This window comes from Eumetopias jubatus, unplaced genomic scaffold, assembly GCF_037043125.1.
Source record: "Eumetopias jubatus isolate StellerSeaLion01/CBP00866 unplaced genomic scaffold, mEumJub1_p1.0 scaffold_4, whole genome shotgun sequence".
In the NCBI taxonomy this organism is placed as follows: domain Eukaryota; kingdom Metazoa; phylum Chordata; class Mammalia; order Carnivora; family Otariidae; genus Eumetopias; species Eumetopias jubatus.
Window position 1 is genome coordinate 65608004 of NW_028274810.1, and position 20884 is coordinate 65628887.

Below are 20884 nucleotides of genomic sequence, written 5' to 3' on the forward strand. Positions count from 1 at the left end.
AGTCACGTAGCATCGCTTCCACTGTAAGGGCATGTTCAAGGGGAAGGACCCCCATGGAAGGAATGCTGAGGTCACTTTGTAAGAAAAGCATGTGGAGTGAGAGAGGTTATTGCAAATATAGTCTGCTGCAGTAAGCCAGGACCATTTCGGTCTCATTCATGCTCAGGAATAGTGTTGGAAGAAGAAATGAATGGTATGCCTGATCATTGAGATCCCTGTCTTTTTTCAGCTTATAGTCTGAAGACTGTCAAGACAAGTAACCAAGCAATTGCATACACTGTGTATGTAGTGTAGGAGGGCAACTTGAGGCAAGAGGGCTGTGTTGTGAGGATTAAGTGAAAAAATAGGCACTTCATATCGTGTTACAACCTTAAAGAGTATTTAGTTAACATTTATCATTATGCCCTCCCAAGGAAGAATATTTAATTGTTCCTGAAAGGAATTAATAATTTTTCAAACTTTTGTTTTTTGTGTCTCTTGGGTACAGATTCTTGGGAAATAAATTATAGCCCACCTACCCCAGCTCCCCAAAATGTGCTACCTGAAGCAGGGTTCCTGAAAATCTTCATGAGTTAAGATTTCTTCCCAAATCTTTCCAGAAGATAGCCTGTTGGTTTGCAGAGAGGAGAGACTAAAAGAACAGGAAGTATGGTGGTGTGCTTTGAGCACTGGATGGGAATCAGGAGGCCTGCGTTTAAATGCTGGTCAGACCAGGTAGCCAGCTGTGGTCTTCCCTGGGGACTCTATTGAATGAGAATGTTGAACTAGAAATAATTCCTAAGAGTCCTTCCAGCTCTAACATTATAGTGTTCTCAAATACACTTGACTCTTGAGAAACACAGGGGTTAGGGGTGCTGACCCCCCACACCCCATAGCCAATCAGCGTATAACTCCTCCAAAACGTTACTGATAGCTTTCTGTTGAACAGAAGCCTTACCAGTAACATAAACAGTTGATTAACACATATTTTATATGTATTATATAATGTTTTATATAATAAAGTAAGCCAGAGAAAAGAAAATTAAAATCGTAAGGAAGAGAAAATATATTTATAGTTGTGCTGTAAAAAAAAAAATCCACGTATAAGTAGATTTATGCAGTTCAAACCCGTGCTGTTCAAGGGTCAACTATAATTTTGTTGTTCTCTGTGTCCTAAAAATTTGGAATATATCACCTATGGGGAGAATTGTAATGACTAACATTTTCTGTACATTCACTATATTCCAGGCACTGTACTGTGCATTTTTCGTGTATTGACTGGTTTAATCCTCATATAACCCTCTAAGAGTAAGGGTAATACTTTTTCTCATCATCCTCATTTTACAGATGAAGAACCTAAAATGGGGCAAAGGAGTCACACAGCTAGTAAATGGACTCTCTGGGATACAAATCCCAGAGGCCATGCTTTTAACCAGCACACCATTCCTGCCTCTGAGTGCAGAAACTCCTTTGAAGACTTCACAGGAGAAATGAGAAAGCTGTTAATAGGGATGGTTCATGTGCTCTTGCAACCTGAAACAGAGATGGATGACTTTGTCAAGTTGCTGGAATAAAAATTTGGCACTGACACATACGAAGTATTTACCTTCCACATTGTGCATATTCACAATAACCCTATGGGATAGATAATTTTGTTAGTCATATTTTGCATTTGTGAAAATGGTCAGAGGATGGAACTAGGCTTCCAACCCAGGTCAGTTCCACTGCATTTGGACTCTCCTTTCTTAGCCACTGTGTTATTCTACCTCTCAGGTACAATGTTGCTTGTTTTAGAGGCTCGGCTCTGACGGCTACCAGCTCTGACGCTTAACCTTCTGTTTTGTCAGCCCAGGAGCGGGTGGATAATACTTTTCTGATGTCTTTCACTTACATTCATGAAAACAATTTTAAGATGAAGGGCTTAGGAATTCTGATGTAAATTCTGTGTTTAGAAGTGGTCCCTTCCCCTCCCCCCTTCTAAAATTAATGTTTTAGGGAAAGACCAACTGGATGTGGGAGCCTTCAACTCACTTTGCAGATAGGGGCGTAAATAAAGTGGCTGTACATGTGACACTTCAGGAAATTGGACTGTCTTCCGATGTTCCACGTTGGCATGTGTGCATGCATGGGTGGTGTCAGGGAAGTAGGTGATTTTTCTTTTTTAAAGATTTTTTTTTTTTTGACACAGAGAGTGAGAGAGAGCACAAGCAGGGGGAACGGCAGGCAGAGGAAGAGGGAGGAGCAGGCTCCCTGTGAGCAGGGAGCCTGATGCAGGACTCGATCTTAGGACCCTGGGATCATGACTTGGGCCGAAGGCAGAGCCCAACAACTGAGCCATCCAGGCACCCTCAGATCTGAGTGTTTTCATTCTGCTTTGGTGAGGCCATATTCATTCATTTGTTCACTTAACCTTTGCTAGAGAGGCATATAGTAGTGTGTGGTTAAAGTACAGACTATAGAACTTTACCACCTAGGTTCTAATCCTAGGTTTGCCATTTAATGGCAGTATAACCTTGGGCAAGCTGTTTAAAGATTTTATTTATTTATTTATTTGACAGAGAGAGACACAGCAAGAGAGAAGGGAACACAAGCAGGGGGAGTGGCAGATGGAGAAGCGGGCTCCCTGCTCCGTGGGGCTCGATCCCAGGACCCTGAGATCATGACCTGAGCCGAAGGCAGACGCTTAACGACTGAGCCACCCGGGCGCCCCTGGGCAAGCTGTTTAACTTTAGCTTCCATATCTGTAAAATGGGGATAATTAGAATTTCTACCTCATAAATTTATGTGAAGATAAGTTAACAAATGTAAAAGCATGGAAAACAGTACCTGGCATATAATGAATGCCATATGAGTGTTAGTCATTATTAATATTATTGTTGTTATCATTGTATTATGGTGATTATCACAAAGTAAGCATTCAAAAAATGATGGTGGTGATTACTACTATTATGAAAAATCCAATGTACTTTTTTAAAAAATTATTTTTATTTAAATCCAATTAATTTACATATAATGTATTATTAGTTTCAGAGCTAGAGGTCAGTGATTCATCAATCTTATATAATATCCAGTGCTCATTACATCACGTGCCCTCCTTGATGTCCATCACCCAGTTACCCCCCCTCAACCAGCAACCCTCAGTTTGTTTCCTATGATTAAGAGTCTTTTATGGTTTGTCTCCCTCTCATCTTGTTTTATTTTTTCCTCTCTTCCCCTATGATCCTCTGTTTTGTTTCTTAAATTCCACATATGAGTGAGATCATATGATAATTGTCTTTCTCTGATTGACTTATTTTGCTTAGCATAATGCCCTCTAGTTCCATCCACGTCATTGAAATGGCAAGATATCATTCTTTTTGATGGCTGAGTAATATTCCTGTGTGTGTGTGTGTGTGTGTGTGTGTGTGTGTGTGTGTGTGTGTGTACACACCACATCTTCTTTATCCATTCATCTGTCGATGGACATCTGGGCTCTTTACATAGTTTGCCTATTGTGAACATTGCTGCTATAAACATTGGGGTGCACATGCCCCTTCAGATCACTATATTTGTATATATCCAGTATATATATATATAGTATATACCACTATATACTGTAAATACCCAGTAGTGCAATTGCTGGGTTATAGGGTAGCTCTATTTTTTACTTTTTGAGGAATCTCCATATTGTTTTTCAGAGTGGCTGCACCAGCTTGCATTCCCACCAACAGTGTAAGAGGGTTCCCCTTTCTCAGCATCACCAACATCTGGTTTCCTGAGTTGTTAATTTTAGCCATTCTGACCGGTGTGAGGTGGTATCTCATTGTGGTTTTGATTTGTATTTGATTTGTATTTCCTTGATGCCGAGGGTTGTTGAGCACTTTTTCATGTGTCTGTTGGCCATTTGGATGTCTTCTTTGGAGAAATGTGTGTTCATGTCTTCTGCCCATTTCTTTTTTTTTTTAAGATTTTTATTTATTTATTGAGAGAGAGAGAGAATGGTAGAGAGAGAGCATGAGAGGGAAGAAGGTCAGAGGGAGAGGCAGACTCCCTGCTGAGCAGGGAGCCCGATGCGGGACTCGATCCTGTGACTCCAGGACCATGACCTGAGCTGAAGGCAGTCGCTTAACCAACTGAGCCACCCAGGCACCCTCTTCTGCCCATTTCTTGACGGGATTATTTGTTCTTTGGGTGTTTAGTTTGATAATGTCTTTATAGATTTTGGATACTAGCCCTTTATCTGATATGTCTTTTGCAAATATCTTCTCCCATTCTGTTGGTTGTCTTTTGGTTTGTTGACTGTTTCCTTTGCTGTGCAAAAGCTTTTTATCTTGATGAAGTCCCAATAGTTCATTTTTGCCCTTGCTTCCCTTGCCTTTGGAGACATGTCTAGCAGGAAGTTGCTGTGGCCAAGGTCAAAGAGGTTGCTGCCTGTGTTGTCCTCGAGGATTTTGATGGATTGCTGTCTCACATTTAGGTCTTTCATCCATTTTGAGTCTATTTTTGTGTATGGTGTAAGGAAATGGTCCAGTTTCATTCTTCTGCATGTGGCTGTCCAGTTTTCCCAACACCATTTGTTGAAGAGACTGTCTTTTTTTTTTTTAAAGATTTTATTTATTTATTTGACAGAGAGATAGAAAGAGAGCACAAGTAGGCAGAGTGACAGGCAGAGGGAGAGGGAGAAGCAGGCTCTCCACTAAGCAGGGAACCTGATGCAGGGCTCAATCCCAGGACCCCAGGATCATGACCTGAGCCAAAGGCAGATGCTCAACTGACTGAGCCACCGAGGCACCCCGAGACTGTCTTTTTTCCATTGAATATTCTTTCCTGCTTTGTCAAAGATTAGTTGGCCACAGAGTTGAGGGTCCATTTCTGGGTTCTCTATTCTGTTCCCTTGATCTATGTGTCTGTTTTTGTGCCAGTACCATACTGTCTTGATGATGACAGCTTTGGAGATGAAGTCTGGAAAGTGTAATGCCACCAGCTTTGGTTTTCTTTTTCAACATTCCTTTGGCTATTCGGGGTCTTTTCTGGTCCTACAAATTTTAGGATTATTTGTTCCAGCTCTGTGGAAAAAGTTGATGGTATTTTGATAGGGATTGCATTGAATGTATAGATTGCTCTAGGTAACATAGACATTTTAACAGTATTTGTTCTTCCAATCCATGAACATGGAACATTTTAACATTTCTTTGTGTCTTCCTCCATTTCTTTCATGAGTGTTCTCTAGTTTTCTGAGTACAGATCCTTTGCCTCTTTGGTTAGGTTTATTCCTAGGTGTCTTATGGTTTTTGGTGCCATTGTAAATTTCTCTTTCTTCTGTCTCATTGTTAGTGTATAGAAATGCAACTGATTTCTGTGCATTGATTTTGTATCCTGCCACTTTGCTGAATTTGTGTATGAGTTCTAGCAATTTTGGGGTGAAGTCTTTTGGGTTTTCCATAGAGTATCATGCCATCTACAAAGAGTGAGAGTATTGGCTTCTTTGCCAATTCAGATGCCTTTTATTTCTTTTTGTTGTCTGAGTGCTGAGGGTAGGACTTCTAGTATTATGTTGAACAACTGTGGTGAGAGTGGACATCCCTGCCATGTTCCTGACCTTAGGCGAAAAGCTCTGTTTTTCCCCATTGAGGGTGATATTCACTGTGGGCTTTTCATATATGGCTTTTATGATATTGAGGTATGTTCCCTCTATTCCTACTCTGTGAAGAGTTTTAATCAAGAAAGCATGCTATACTTTATCAAATGCTTTTTCTGCATCTATTGAGAGTATCATATGGTTCTTGTCCTTTATTTTATTTATGTAGTCCATAAATAAATCCCATTTGGTCATGGTGAATAATCCTTTTAATGTACTGTTGGATCCTGGGGTGCCTGGGTGGCTTAGGCGGTTAAGTGTCTGCCTTTGGCTCAGGTCATGATCCCAGGGTCCTGGGATCGCACCCCACATCACGCTCCCTGCTCAGAGGGGAGCCTGCTTCTTCCTCTCCCGCTCCCCCTGCTTATGCTCTCTCTCTTTCTCTCTCTGTCAAATAAATAAATAAATAAAATCTTTAAAAAAAATGTACCATTGGATCCTATTGGCTAGTATCGCAGTGAGAATTTTTGTATCCATGTTCATCAGGGATATTGGTCTGTAATTCTCCTTTTTGGTGGGGTCTTTGTCTGGTTTTGGGATCATGGTAATGCTGGCCTCATAGAAAGAGTTTGGAAGTTTTCCTTCCATTTCTATTTTTTGAAACAGCTTCAGAAGAATAGGTATTAATTCTTCTTTAAATTTTTTTTAAAGATTTTATTTATTTGACAGAGAGAGGACAGCGAGAGAGGGAAGGTGGGAGGGGGAGAAGCAGGCTTCCTGCCAAGCAGGGAGCCTGATGCGGGACTCAGTCCCGGGACTTGAAGATCATGACCTGAGCTAAAGGCAGACGCTTAACCACTGAGCCACCCAGGCGCCCCTGTCACCTAGCTTCTTAGTAGCTCAGGTTTATGGAGAAATTTAATTTTACCTAATATTAATCTAGCTTCTCTGACTTTCTTTTGGGTGACATTTGCCCAATATATAGTTTTAATCAACTTACTTTGAACTTTTTCAAGTCCTTGTTTTAGATAGTCTTCTAAACATTCTAGGGGTAGTTTTTTGTTGTTGTTTTTTTTTTTTAACTAAAAGCTGACAATTTCTTTTAACTTTAACTTTAACTTTGGTCCACCTAATTTTCTGGTGATTATTAACAGAGCTGGTCTTTTTAAAAAAGATTTTATTTATTTATTTATTAAGATTTCATTTATTTGACAGAGAGACACAGGGAGAGAGGGAACACAGCAGGGGGAGTGGGAGAGGGAGAAGCAGGCTTCCTGCTGAGCAGGGAGCCCAATGTGGGGCTCAATCCCAGGACCCTGGAATCATGACCCGAGCTGAAGGCAGACACCCAATGACTGAGCCACCCAGGTTCCCCTATTTATTTATTTATTTATTTGAGAGAGAGAGAGAGAGAGAGAGAGAGCGCATGTGCGAGAGCTGGGGGGAAGAGCAGAGGGAGAGGGACAAGCCGACTTTGCGCTGAGTATAAAGCCTGACAGGGGGCTCCATCCCATGACCCTAAGTAATTTCCTGAACCAAAATCAAGAGTTGGACACTTAACCGACTGAGCCACCCAGGCACCCTGACAGAGCTGGTCTTATTCCTCTCATCCGGTTTGCATTGCTACTGTTTTTTTCTGTGCTTTTTTCTCCCCTTACTTTAGGGGTTGAGTATTTTATTGTTCTTTTTTGTTTTATCTCCATTATTAGTTTGGAAGTTGGCACTCTAGTTCTATTCTTTTGGTGGTTACTTTTGAAATTTTACTTGCATACTTACAAAATCTAACATTAATATTTTAACCCTCCAATGATAAGAGGGTCTTAAGAATTTCAACTTTAGTCACCTCCCCTTTACTTATAAGCCAAGTATTCAGTGCTTTAGTTTTGTCTTTTCTTTTAACACTACAAATTGAGTATTAGCATTCTTTGCACAGATATTGTTTAGATTTATCTACATCTTTACCAGTTTATTTGCTCACTGTTCCTTGTATCTAGGTTTTCTTTTTTTTTTAAGATTTTATTTATTTATTTAACACAGAGAGAGACAGACAGCAAGAGAGGGAACACAAGCAGGGAGAGTGAGAGAGTGAGAAGCAGGCCTCCCGCTGAGCGGGGAGCCCGATGCGGGGCTCGATCCCAGGACCCTGGGATCATGACCCCAGCCGAAGGCAGATGCTCAACGACTAAGCCACCCAGGCACCCCTGTATCTAGGTTTTCTTCTGGAATCACTTTCTTCATGAAATGTGCCCTTTATTTATTCTTTTAGTTTCTCTGGTTCTTTTCTCCTAGGTGACTATTTCATATTTCCCTTTGTCTTGGGAAGTATTTCCCAATAGTTCCTGTACAATCTTTGCTCTCAGCTGGTGACCATACTTCCTATTTAACAGAAAACAGAAGCAACTGGAAGAGGACTTTCAAAAATTGTCATCACTACATCTACCCACCTTCTAGCACCAGTGTCCATATATTTTTCCTCCCCTGTCTGTGCTCCTAGCAAAAGCTAATCCCTCTATTTGGGTACTCACTCCCATTTCCTTTCACCTACTCAGGATACTTTTGACTGTTCCTTCTTGTCCTACATCATCAATTGTCCCACCTTTATTATATCATTTCTATCAGCTTTCAACATCCCTATACTTTCCTCCATATTGAATTAAAAACTCTTCTTCAACTTACTGCTCCCTCTAGCAATTGTCCCTCATACAGCAAGATTCTGTGCAGAAGTTGTAGGTACTCCTCTAATTCTTCCCCTGGGTTACCTTGATTTTGCTCTAAATAACACTTTCATCCCACTCTTCTAATTGAAACTGGTCTTGTCAAGGTCAACATTGTTCTCCAGTTGTTAAATGTGGTCATTTCTGATTTTATAGGAGCATTGGAGTCAGTTGATCATCCTTCCTTCTTGAAATGTCTTGGAAACACTTGGATTCCGGGACTCCATGCCCTGCTAGTTTTCTGCTGATCTCACTGGCAGTTCCTTCTCTTGTCTTTGTCAGTTCTTCTTGAACCTGACCTGGGAGTGCTCCAGGGCTCTTGGACTCCTTCATGTTACACTCACTCTCTTGGTGATCTTATTCAGTCTCAGGCTTTAAATAACATCCATATTCTGATAACTCTCCCTTGAATTTCAGCCTCAGACATTCAGTTGCTTATTCAGCATCTCTACTTGGGTGTCTGGTAAGCACCTCAAGATGAACATATCCAAATCCAAACTCTTAATGTTTCTTTTCTTTTTTTTTTAGATTTTATTTATTTACTTGAGAGAGAGAGCATGCTCACACAAGCGGTGGGGGGGAAGGGGCAGAGAGAGAAGCAGACTCCCTGCTGAGCATGGAGCCCAACACGGGCTCCACACAGGGTTCAATCCCAGGATCCTGAGATCATGACCTGAGCCAAAGACAGAGGCTTAACCAACTGAGCCACCCAGGTGCCCCTAAAGCCTTAATGTTTCTTTCCATAACTCACTCTAGGGGCGCCTGGGTGGCTCAGCCTTAAGCATCTGCCTTTGGCTCAGGTCATGATCCCAGGGTCCTGAGATCAAGCCCCACGTTGGGCTCCCTGCTCCACGGGAAGCCTACTTCTCCCTCTCCCACTCCCTCTGCTTGTGTTCCCTCTCTCGCTATGTCTCTCTCTGTCAAATAAATAAAATCTTTAAAAAAAAAACAAAACTCACTAACTGCTCTCTTCCCCAATTCTGTTAATGGCAACTCCATCCTTCCAGTTTCCCAGGCTAAAACCTTACAGTTGTCCTTAACTCTCTCACCCCGTATCCATAGCAAAATCCTTTTGACTTTGCCTTCAAAATATATCCAGAATCCTGTAGTATCTCATGCCCTCTACCATCTTAGCTGGGCCAAATCATCTTCATCATTTGCCTGGATTTTTGCAGTATTCACTTTACTAGTCTCATTTGCTTTTGCTTTCCCCCCATATTAGTTTACCAGAGCTATAGTAACAAAGTACCATGAACTGAGTGGCTTAAACAACAGAAATTTATTGTCTCACGGTTCTGGAGTCTAGAAGTCTGAAATCATCAGGAATGGTTCCTTCTGAATGGTGAGGGATGGATCTATGTTAGGTCTCTCTCCTTGTAGATGTCCTCCCTATGTACATTATCTGTGTTCACATTTCCCTTTTTTATATAGAGACCAGTCATATTGGGTGAGGGCCTACCCTGATGACTTCATTTTAACTTGATTACCTCTGTAAAGACCCTATTTCCAAATAAGATCACAGTCCTGGGGGTTAGGACTCCAAAATATCTTTTTTATGAGATACAGTTCAACTCATAACACCCCCTTTAGTCTGTTTTCAGCATAGGAGCCAAAGCAATCCTGTTAAAACATAGAACACATCATGTTACTACTCTGCTCAAAACCCAAGAGCTTAGTAAAAGCTAGAGTCTTTACAGTGGCCTACCAAGCCCTGCATTGTTTGCTCCCTCCTTTGTGTCTTTGTTCTTACCTCCTTCTACTTTGAGGGACACCACTGTGTAGTGATTAAAAGCAGGGAATCTGGGCCTTGACTGCCAGCTGTGATACTCACTAGTGATAACGAACTTGGGAAAGTTACTTAGACTTTGTGTCTCAGTTTTCTCATCTGTAAAATGAGATTAAGAGTACTTACCTCTAGGGTTTTCATGAGGATCAATATTTGTAAAGTACTTGGAGTAGTGCCTTGCATATTATATTAATAGCAAATACTTATAGCAGTTCTCCAGTCCCAGACACTGTGTGGAGATCGTTCATTTTTTCAGTCCTCACAGCAACCCTAAAAGGTAGTACTCTTTGTTATCCTCAGTTATCCACAGCTGGGGAAACTGAGGGTCCATAACTTGTCCAAAGTCACACAGCTAGTAAGCTGCAGAACTAGGATTCCAACCCAGGGAGTCTAGGTCCAGAGTTAATGCTCTTAACCACTACATAATACTGTGTAATGAATATTTATTTATTGAAATAAGAATGAGTTGTGAATACCTGATGATGGAAAAATATCTTAGTTTTTCTAAAAATGTCTGTTTTGCCCTCATTCTTGATTGCTAGGCACATAATTCTTATTTTTTTATCTTTTGTAGGAAATATGTCATTTGTCTTTGAAATGCTTTTAAGATCTTAATATTTTTGTTGTTCTGCAGTTTCACTACAGTTGAAGTGTGTGTATTTTGATTTCAAAATTTGTCCCAGTTGTTATACATTGTTCTTCATATATCTGCAAATTCATGTTTTATCTCAGTTCTTGAAAATTCTCAACTATTCTTTTTCTTTTTAAAAGATGCAAATGTATTTTAAGTGGGAAATATGTTAACATGGTTTAATATTTCAAAAGGTATTTTTCCTCCCACTTTTGTTCCCCAGTCACACAGTGCCCCACTTCAGTGATATTTTCTTTTCAAATATGTCCTTTTCTTTCATCTTTTCATTCTGAAACTCCAATTTTTAAAAATATTTTATTTATTTATTTATTTATTTATTTATTTATTTATTTATATTAGAAACAGAAAGAGAGCAAGCACAAGCAAGGGGAGGGACGGAGAGAAAGGGAGGGGGAGAGAATCTCAAGCACACTCTGCTGAGCGTGGAGCCTGATGTGGGGCTTGATTTCACCACCCTGAGATCATGACCTGAGCCGAATTCAAGAGTCCGACACTCAACCGACTGAGCCACCGAGGCACTCCTGAAACTCCAACTTTTTTATACTAGCTCTCTTAATCTACTCAATATCTCTTGGTCTCTCCTTCACATTTTCTATCTTCTTATCTCTCTGTGCTGCAATCTGGATAACTTCTTTTTTTTTTTTTTAAAGATTTTATTTATTTATTTGACAGAGAGAGACACAGCGAGAAAGGGAACACAAGCAGGGGGAGTGGGAGAGGGAGAAGCAGGCTTCCCTCTGAGCAGGGAGCCTGATGTGGGGCTCGATCCTAGGACACTGGGAGCAGAACCGAAGGCAGCTGCTTAACGACTGAGCCACCCAGGTGCCCCTGGATAACTTCTGATTTATCTCTCCACCTGTCTCTAATTTGCTGTTTTAACCTATCCATTGAATTTTTATTTTTTTTATTTTTTTAAAATTTATTTATTTAAAAAAAGTTTATTTTTTGTACTAATCTCTACACCCAATATGGGGCTCAAACTCACAACCCCGAGATCAAGAATCACTCACTCTTCCAACTGAGCCAGCCAGGCACCCCTTCACTGAATTTTTTTTAAGGAATAGAATTTATATTTTGAGCAGTGTAAGGTCTGTAGAAAAATTGAGCTTAAAATAGAGTTCCCATGTAAGTCCTCACTTTGACTACCCCCAGTTTTCCCTATTATTAACATCTTGCATTAGTGTGGTACATTTGTTAAAATTGATGAGCCAGTATTGATACATTATTATTAACTAAAGTCCATGGTTTACGTTAGGGTTCACCTTTGTGCTGTACATTCTATGGGTTTTGACAAATATGTAATGAGAGATATATGAATTTGCGAGGGCTGCCATAACAAATTCTACAGACCTGGTTAAACAACAAAAATTTATTTTCTCAAATTCTGGAGGCTAGAAGTTTAAGATCAAGTGGTTGGCAGGATTGATTTCTACTTGTAGATGGCTGTCTTCTTTCTGTGTCTTCACATGGTCTTCCCTTTAGATGTGTCTATGTCCTAATCTCGTTTTAGAAGGACACCAGTTATAATGGATTAGGGCCCACACTAATGACCTCATTTCAATTTAATTACCTCTTTAAAGACCCTGTCTCGAGATACAATCATATTCTGAGGTATTGTGGTTTAGGACTTCAGCATACCAGTTTGGTGGGGTAGACACAATTTAGTCCATAATAACATATATCTGCCATTACAGAATCATACAGAATAGTTTCACTGCTATAAAAATTCTGTGTTCCACCTACTCATCCCTCCCTCCCTTGTGAACCCCTGGCAACCACTGATCTTTTTACAGTCTTCATATTTTTGCCTTTTTCAGAATGTCATATAGTTGGAATCATATATTATGTAGCCTTTTCAGGTTGGCATTGTTTACTTAGCAATATGCATTTGAGTTTCCTCTGTGTCTTTTTGTGGCTTAATAGCTTATTTCTTTTTATCACTGAATGTCCATTGATTTTGTATTTCAACAATTTTTTTTTTTTTGAGACAGAGAGAGGGGGTGGGCGGGGAGGGGCAGAGGGAGAGGGAGAGAGAGAGAATCCCAGGCAGGCTCTAAACCCAGTGCGGAGCTTGATCTCACGACCCTGAGATCATGACCTGAGCTGAAATCAAGAGTCAGACACTTAACTGACTGAGCCACCCAGGAGCCCCAACAAAATTTATTATGTAGGCTCCATGCCCAATGTGGAACTTGCACTCACAACCCCGAGACCAAGGGTCAGATGCTCTACCGACTGAACCAGCCAGGCACTCCTATATTTTTAATTTCTAAAAGGTCTATTTTGTGCCTTTATAGATTTGCCTGTTTATTTCCTCTGTTGCATTCCCATTTTTGTGATCCCCTGTGTTATTTTGCAAATATTCATACATAGTTATTTTGTATCCTATGGCTGATCGTTCTAATATCTGAAGTCCTTAGGGTCTAAATCTATTTGTTGCTTCTGCTGATTCTTACTTGTGGTGGCTTGTTTTTGTACATGTTTGGGGATCTAGGATTGTGAACTCATAATTGTTGTTCATCTTTGGCTATTCTGGAGCCCTAAAGAAGGGAGTACTTTCCTATAGAAAGGTTTGGCATTTGATTCATCTGGAAACCTAAGGGTATTACCACTTTAGTCTTTTTTGAGTTGGTTTAATATGAGTCTCAGATTTATCTCCTCCCTTTTGCTCTGTTGTAGTGGATATTTCTTTGAGGTCAGTCTTCCCTTTTGCTTGTTGCTCACTAGTCCTCATCTAGGTTCAGCTTATTTTGTGTTTGTGTTTATCACTGTGAACCCAGTGAGTACATTTTGAAAGTCCATTTTATCTGGGATTTTATTGTTTTGTAGGTGGATATCCCTGCAGAGTGTCTAGTTAGGCATCCCACCAAAGCAGGATTCAGTTTCCTGAGTTTAGGTATTGACAGGTAGAATGATCAGTCACATTAGGCACCTTCCAGTTCTCCCAGTTTCACTCTCACTTAATCATTGACTCATCAGGATTGGACTTTGGGCCCTAGGCAAATGACACATTTTCTCTTGGCTAGCAACTCACTGCTGTTGGGAATGAAAAGTGATGATGATTAGTTTGGACACTGCCTCCCTTTGCTAATCTGGATGATCTCTTTATTCCCCTGCGGTAACAATGATGGAAATTTGAATTTATTTCAAGGAAAGAAAGGCCTGAAAGATAGTATAATAACTGAGAAGTCATAAAATTCAAGTTTAAATCCCAGCGTGGGCATTTACCAGCTATGTGACCTGGTACTGGTTGTGTAACTTCTCTGAGCCTCAGAAGTCTCAAGCTGTAAAGAATAACAAAGCTGCTAAGTACTGATCATTTATAAAATGCTGAGCAGTGTGCTAAGATAATATATATAGCATTTTTTTAAAGATGTTATTTATTCATTTGAGAGAGAGAGAGAGAGACAGAGAGTACAAGCAGGTGGGGAGAGGCAGAGAGAGAAGGGAAGCAGGCTCCCCGCTGAGCAGGGAGCCAGATGCGGGCTTGATCCCAGGACCTGGAGATCATGACCCTAGCTGAAGGCAGACACTTAACCATCGGAGCCACCCAGGTGCTCCATATATAGTATTTCTTATGTAATATTCAGTAACAATCTTATGAGATGTACATATTATTATTCCTGTTTTACTGATGAGAAAACAGAGTATAGGGGAATATTGAAAGGGTTATTGTGGGACGCCTGGGTGGCTCAGTCAGTTAAGCGTCTGCCTTTGGCTCAGGTCATGATCCCAGGCTTCTGGGATCAAGTCTGCATTGGGCTCCTTGCTCAGGGGGAGCCTGCTTTTCCCTCTGCCTGCCGCTCCCCCTGCTTGTGCTTTCTCTCTCTCTCTCTTCCCTCTCTCTCTGACAAAAAAAAAGAAGAAGAAAGGGTTATTGTTCAGGCAAAATTTAAGTGAGATGACGTGTACACGAGAACATATAAGGTGACCAGTAAATGACAGCATTATTATGATCACTCAACATTTTCCAGATATAAAATTAAGTCATTTACATGATATGACCTAAATAAGATTCATTTATTCAATAAATATAATGGAGCACTTACTATGGCCATGTGTAGTGCTTCAATGCTGGGGAAACTGGAAGGAATAAGAGATATGGCCTCAGCCCTTAGGGAATTCCCTTTAGAGTGAGGGAGACAGGCACATAAACATTTACAGTTCAGCCTGGGAAGTGCTGTGCTGGGGCAAGAAGGTGGTGCTTTGGGAGTCAGAGAAGATTTCTTTTTTAATATTTTATTTATTTAAGAAGGAGAGAGGGAGAGAGAGCACACACATGCTCCCGCGAGCAGGGGGAGGGTCAGAGGGAGAAGCCGACTCCGGGCTGAGCAGAGAGCCTGACCCTGGGCTCAATCCCAAGACCTGGGATCATGACCTGAGCTGAAGTTGGATGCTTAACTGAGCCACCCAGACGCCCCGGGAGTCAGGGAAGATTTACCAGAAGGAAAGATGCCCTCTAGGAATGAATGGGAAGTGAGGGTGGAAGAAAGGACCAAGGAGGCTGCCAGTGTAAGGAAATGAAAGTAGTTTTGTATATAGGATTTTAGAAAGAGCCTGGAAAGTGAGCCTGAGGAGATGGGCAGATGCCATATTCTGAAAGGCTTTGTAAATCCTGCTACCAGATTTTGACCTTTCTTTTTAGGGAATTGGAAAGCCTCTGAAAGTTTTTACCTGGCAGAGATGTGATTTTAAAAGATCACTTTGGCAGAAGTGAGGGGAATAATAAGAGTACCTTTAAATACATTATCTCATTTAATCTTTACACCAATACTTGAAGGTAGATATTAGTAAATTCGCTAAGTACAGATAATAATACCTATTATGAAATTCACACATTTCATAGGAAGTGGAGTCACATACCCATGTATTTCTGACCCTAAACCTATGTTGCTGTATTGTCTCCAACTAGTAATGATTTGTATGACCTACTTTATGTTTACTCTGTGGAAAATTCTCATTCATTCTTATAGTATTATTTGCATATTCAGTGTTAGTTTACAAAGCAATTCACAGCCATTATTTAATCTCCTTAAAAACTATGAATTAGGTGGTGTTATCTCTATTTTATAGGTATGAAAGAAAACTGAGGTTTAAGGTATGGGATTGTTCATGGTCCCATACATCTAGAAAGTGGTGCAGCTGGGACTTGAACACCATGCTCTTGACAGACAAAAGCTTTTTTATGCGTATGTGAACATGCCATGTTTCTTTTTTGGGTCTTTGCCCTTTATTCACGGGTAAATGTTTATAAGGCTCTTTCCTTCCAGGTTTTGGAGATCACATTCATTGGAGGACACTAGAAGATGGGAAGAAGGAAGCAGCTGCCAGGTACAAGATATGGTTTTGGTTTATTTATGGTGGAAGGGGCACCTGGCTGGCTCCGTCAGGTAGAGCATGCAACTCTTGATCTCAGTGTGGAGAGTTCAACCCCATGTTGGGCCTAGAGATTACTTTTTAAAAAAATACATTCAATAGGTTATTTATACTGGTAAAACATTTTCCAGTCATCACCTTAACATTAATTTCAGGTGAAGGGATATGCCAAAACAGAGCCAGAACTGAGTAGTTGCCTGATGATAACAATACCACTATTCCTACTACTACTAAATGCTTATTATGCACCAGACACTGAATTATGTGAATTAACTCATTTAATTCTCACAACAGCTCTTTTGAGGTGGGTACTGCTGTTACCTTCATCTTAGAGACGAGAAAACTAAGACACAGAGCAGTTAAGTAACTTGCTTCAGATCACACAGCTAGTAAGCAGTGGAGCCAAGATTCAAACCCAGGCATTCTGGTTTCAGAGCCTGCACTCAACCAGTAAACCATACTGCCTAACAGTCTCAAGTTGAATAGTCTTTTTTTTTTTAAGATTTTATTTATTTATTAGAGAGAGAGCGAGAGAGGGAACACAAGCAGGGGGAGTGGGAGAGGAAGAAGCAGGCTTCCCGCGGAGCAGGGAGCCCAACACGGGGCTGGATCCCAGGACCCTGGGACCATGACCCAAGCCAAAGGCAGATGCCCAATGACTGAGCCACCCAGGCGCCCCTCAAGTTGAACAGTCTTAACTTTCAGTTAGTTTTAGTCTATGCACTGATGCAAATAACTGATAAAGGAGGAAGAAAAGGCAGAGCAGGGGAGGGAAGGCTAAAGCACTGATCTAAGTACTTTACATGCATTAATTTATTTAATCCTTATAACCTATGAGGTTGGTTCAGCCTGTGAAATAAGAACTGTTGTAATTATTTTATGAGAGAGGAAATTGAGACACACAATGATTAAACAACTTGTCAATAGATTACACAGTTAGTAAGTAACAGAGCCAATACTTGAATATTCTCTACTATACTGTACTGGAGAGACACAAAGACCCAATATATGTGCATCTACTTTATATACACACATACTTGCACAGAAACACACTTCTGCAACTACAAAATTACAGTTGACTTCTGAACAGTGCTGGGGGTTTAGGGGTGCTGACCACCCGCTTAGTCAAAATCTGCGTATAACTTTCGAGTCCCAAAAAACTTAACCACCAGTAATCTGTTGACTGGAAGCCAACCGATAACATAAACAGTCAATTAACACATATTTTATATGTTATATGTATTACATACTATATTCTTACAACAAAGTAAGGTAGAGAAAAGAAAATGTTAAGAAAATCATAAGGAAAAGAAAATACATTTATAGTACTGTGCTGTAAAAAAAAAAAATCTGCATTACAAGTGTACCTGTGCAATCCAAACCCATGTTTTTCAAGGACCAACTGTATTGTGCTTGTTTTTGCTAGAATGGATCCTACAGCTTCATGGCTCTGAGTCTCACACATTCTGTAGAATAGGGTTGCCAGATTTAACAAAAATAAGGATGCCCAGTTAAATTTGAATTTCAAGTAAACAAGAAGTAATTTTAAATATGTCCTATTCAATATCTGAGACATATTAAAAACATTTTTTTGTTGCTTATCTGAAGTTCAAATTTAACTAGGCATCCTGTATTTTAGCAGGCAACCTTACCCAGGAGAAAAATTTGTTATTTTTTAAGTTCCTATTCCTAAAGTCTTAAGTGATTTTTGGGCGCAGTTTTTTTTTCTCCTCTACTTTTACATCGCAACCTACTCTATCCATTATAGTATTATCTTACTCAGCTTGTAGGTACTTGATTTTTCCCATTCAGACCCTTAACCTCCTACGGGGGAACTGATGTTCATTTCAGAACTCCCAGTCTTGGAGACGTTTAATGATTGAAATGGCTATTGAGTAAACAGTTACTGAGAGTCACTGGGTGTAAGGTATGAAGGGGAACTAGCGTTTGTGAATGGTCTTTTTGTATGCTAAATATAGTGCTGATTGTTTTTGCAATGTTTAATGCTCATTAAGGCCCCATTATAAATGGTTGGGCATAGTCTTTGGCCACAGGGAGATCACATTCTTTTGATGCCTACATGACATAAATAACTGATGTCATTCTAGTTTCCATCACCTTTCTGAGAGAACAGATCCTAGATTTAGTTGGAGTAGAACTCGTGTTTCCATAGCAACAGTAGGTCCTTTAAGAGTCGAGAGGTCTGGCCGTGCTGTTTGCCCTTCCGGTTTGCGTCCGTGACGTCGACACCCCGGAAGTTGACGCTAGCGGATGCACATGGCCGCGCCCTGTAAGGATGCCTCTCGTCGTGTTTTGCGGGCTGCCGTATAGCGGCAAGAGCCGGCGCGCGGAGGAGCTCCGTGGGGCGCTAGCGGCCGAGGGCCGTGCGGTGCACGTGGTGGATGACGCGGCGGTGCTGGGCACGGAGGACGCGACAGTGTACCGCGATTCGGCCCGTGAGAAGGCGTTGCGCGGGGCTCTGCGAGCCGCGGTGGAGCGGCGCTTGAGTCGCCACGATGTGGTCATTCTCGACTCGCTTAACTACATCAAGGGATTCCGCTACGAGCTCTACTGCCTCGCGCGGGCGGCGCGCACCCCGCTCTGCTTGGTATATTGCATACGGCCGGGCGGTCTGAGCTGGGGACCTCGGGTGGCGGATGCGGCAGACAACCAAGGCCAGAACGTCAGTGTGAGTTGGAAGCCGCGCACTGAGGAAAGAGAGAGACCTCTGGCGGCTGGCAGTAGTGTCCTCAGGGAACCCCAAACAGTGGACTTTGTAGTAAGTGGAAGAACCCAGGCCGACGTACCTAAGGAACTGGAGCAGGAGGAAACCAAGGCGCCAGATCTTCCAGCTTTTGTGACTCCAGATAAATCTGCAAAGCGTGTGTCTAGTGCCTTTTATCCTCCAGAACTTATGGAAGCCCTAACGCTGCGCTTTGAGGCTCCCGACTCTCGGAACCGCTGGGATCGGCCCCTGTTCACCTTGGTGGGCTTGGAAGAGCCGTTGCCCCTAGCAGAGATACGGGCTGCCTTGTTTGAGAACCAAGCTCCCCCACCCCATCAGTCTACACAGTCTCAGCCCCTTGCGTCTGGCAGCTTTCTGCACCAGTTGGATCAGGTCACGAGCCAGGTGTTGGCGGGTCTGATGGAAGCGCAGAAGAGCGCGGTCCCTGGAGACTTACTTAAGCTTCCTGGCACCACGGAGCACCTGCAGTTTACCCGGCCTTTGACAATGGCAGAACTCAGTCGCCTCCGTCGCCAGTTTATTTCCTACACCAAAATGCATCCCAACAATGAGAACCTGCCTCAGCTGGCCAACATGTTTCTGCAGTATCTGAGCCAGAGCCTGCACTAACCAGAGGGAGTGGGTGGGGGGTGGGGAAGACTTGGCTCCTCACCTAACCTCCACTGCTCTCTGTTTTTCTTGGTAGGGTAATATCAGGGTCTGCAGAGCATTTTGGTGTGTCGTACTAGAGCTGTGTGTGACTGATTTACTCATGCTTTCCTGTATGCCAGGCCTTGAGTTAACAGCATAAATTGAGACTAGAAAAAAATGGAGAACTGGCTTGGAGGATCTTGGCAAATTTCTCCAGGGGACAGTGCTCAGGTGGACACGGTTTGTTTAGGTTGGGTTCTACTTGGGGTATCACACACTGTTGATCTCCCCCATCTGAATTGTGGGAGAGCAGACTGGATGAGTTGTTTTAAAACAATTAGGAACAAGAACTGAAGATGGCCCAGTTCTGCATCTGCACTGTCCCTTTGTTCATACCACAAACAATTTTTTGAGTACTGTGCCTACTTTTTGTTAGTCCCCCCTATCTGGGGCCAGGGGTCACAGATAAATCCACTGGTTTCTGGCCTTGGGAAGCTTTGGTTTTAGTGGAAGTGAAAGACATAACTACTAGATTATTTCATCTAATAAAATCTTTTAGAAGAAGAAAGTCTGCTGGAATCTTTTTCACTTAATGTAACTTAATGTTATTCATGTAATTTACATAATGTAATATTTAGATACACGAGTATCACTATTATGCCTTTGACCAAAATAGTACTTTAATAGTGCTTCGTAAGAGACTAGATATTTAGTCTAACCTAGAGTAGTTATGACAACTTCTTTAACTGTAGTGCTTCATTTTGTATTTCAAGGCAGATGTCACTTTAAGCTTCTTTTCATTTTTCCATTGATTTCCTTAAACAAATGGTGGGTACCTACCTTGCCAGCATTTGTGATTTTCAGAGATGAATTAGATAGTCTTTGCCCTTGAGAAAGTAATAGTTTGGTGAAAAGTACAGACAAGTAAACATGATTATGGGATGAAAAGGGTTGGCAGTTGCAGAATGATGACAGAATGCTTTGGAACCCCAGAGGAGGAAATGGCTAACTGTTGACAGAAGGTAATTTTGAGAAGGTTTCATAGAGGGGTTAACATTTGAACTGTCACTCTAGAACATGGGTCATCAAAGGGTCAGATAGTAAATATTTTAGGCTTTGTAGGCCATAAGGTCTCTGTTGCAGCTTATTAAGTGTAGCACATTGTATCATAAGGACAGCCATATACAATAAGTATACAACTATGTGTTTTAATAAAACTACACTGGAAGGTGAATTATATTGAATTTTAATATCACAAGGTACTATTTTTTAGATTTGTTTTTCAACCATTTAAAAATGAAACTCCCAAGTCTGTTGTAGGGAGACAGGTAATTAATAGAGTTCAATGTATTAAATGCAGTGATCATCTTATACAGTGTATGGTGGTGTGATGATACAGGGGTTGGATGATGGAGAAAGCCAATGGCTGCTTACGTAGGACTCT

At 41.3% G+C, this 20884-nt stretch overlaps 2 protein-coding genes across 3 annotated transcripts in view; both read left to right on the top strand.

Moving 5' to 3' along the window:
* The window catches only part of TXNDC12 (thioredoxin domain containing 12), a 31150-nt gene that overhangs the window by 2057 nt on the left and 8209 nt on the right, over positions 1-20884 (top strand). For both annotated transcript variants that reach the window (XM_028106764.2, XM_028106765.2), the window contains exon 2: positions 15959-16019. In XM_028106764.2, coding sequence (XP_027962565.1) covers positions 15959-16019 — 61 coding nt within the window. The remainder of the gene's footprint in view (positions 1-15958; positions 16020-20884) is intronic.
* KTI12 (KTI12 chromatin associated homolog) lies at positions 18336-19982 on the top strand. Its single transcript, XM_028106763.2, has one exon. The coding sequence runs from the start codon at positions 18361-18363 to the stop codon at positions 19417-19419; it is 1059 nt and encodes a 352-aa protein (XP_027962564.1). The 5' UTR covers positions 18336-18360; the 3' UTR covers positions 19420-19982.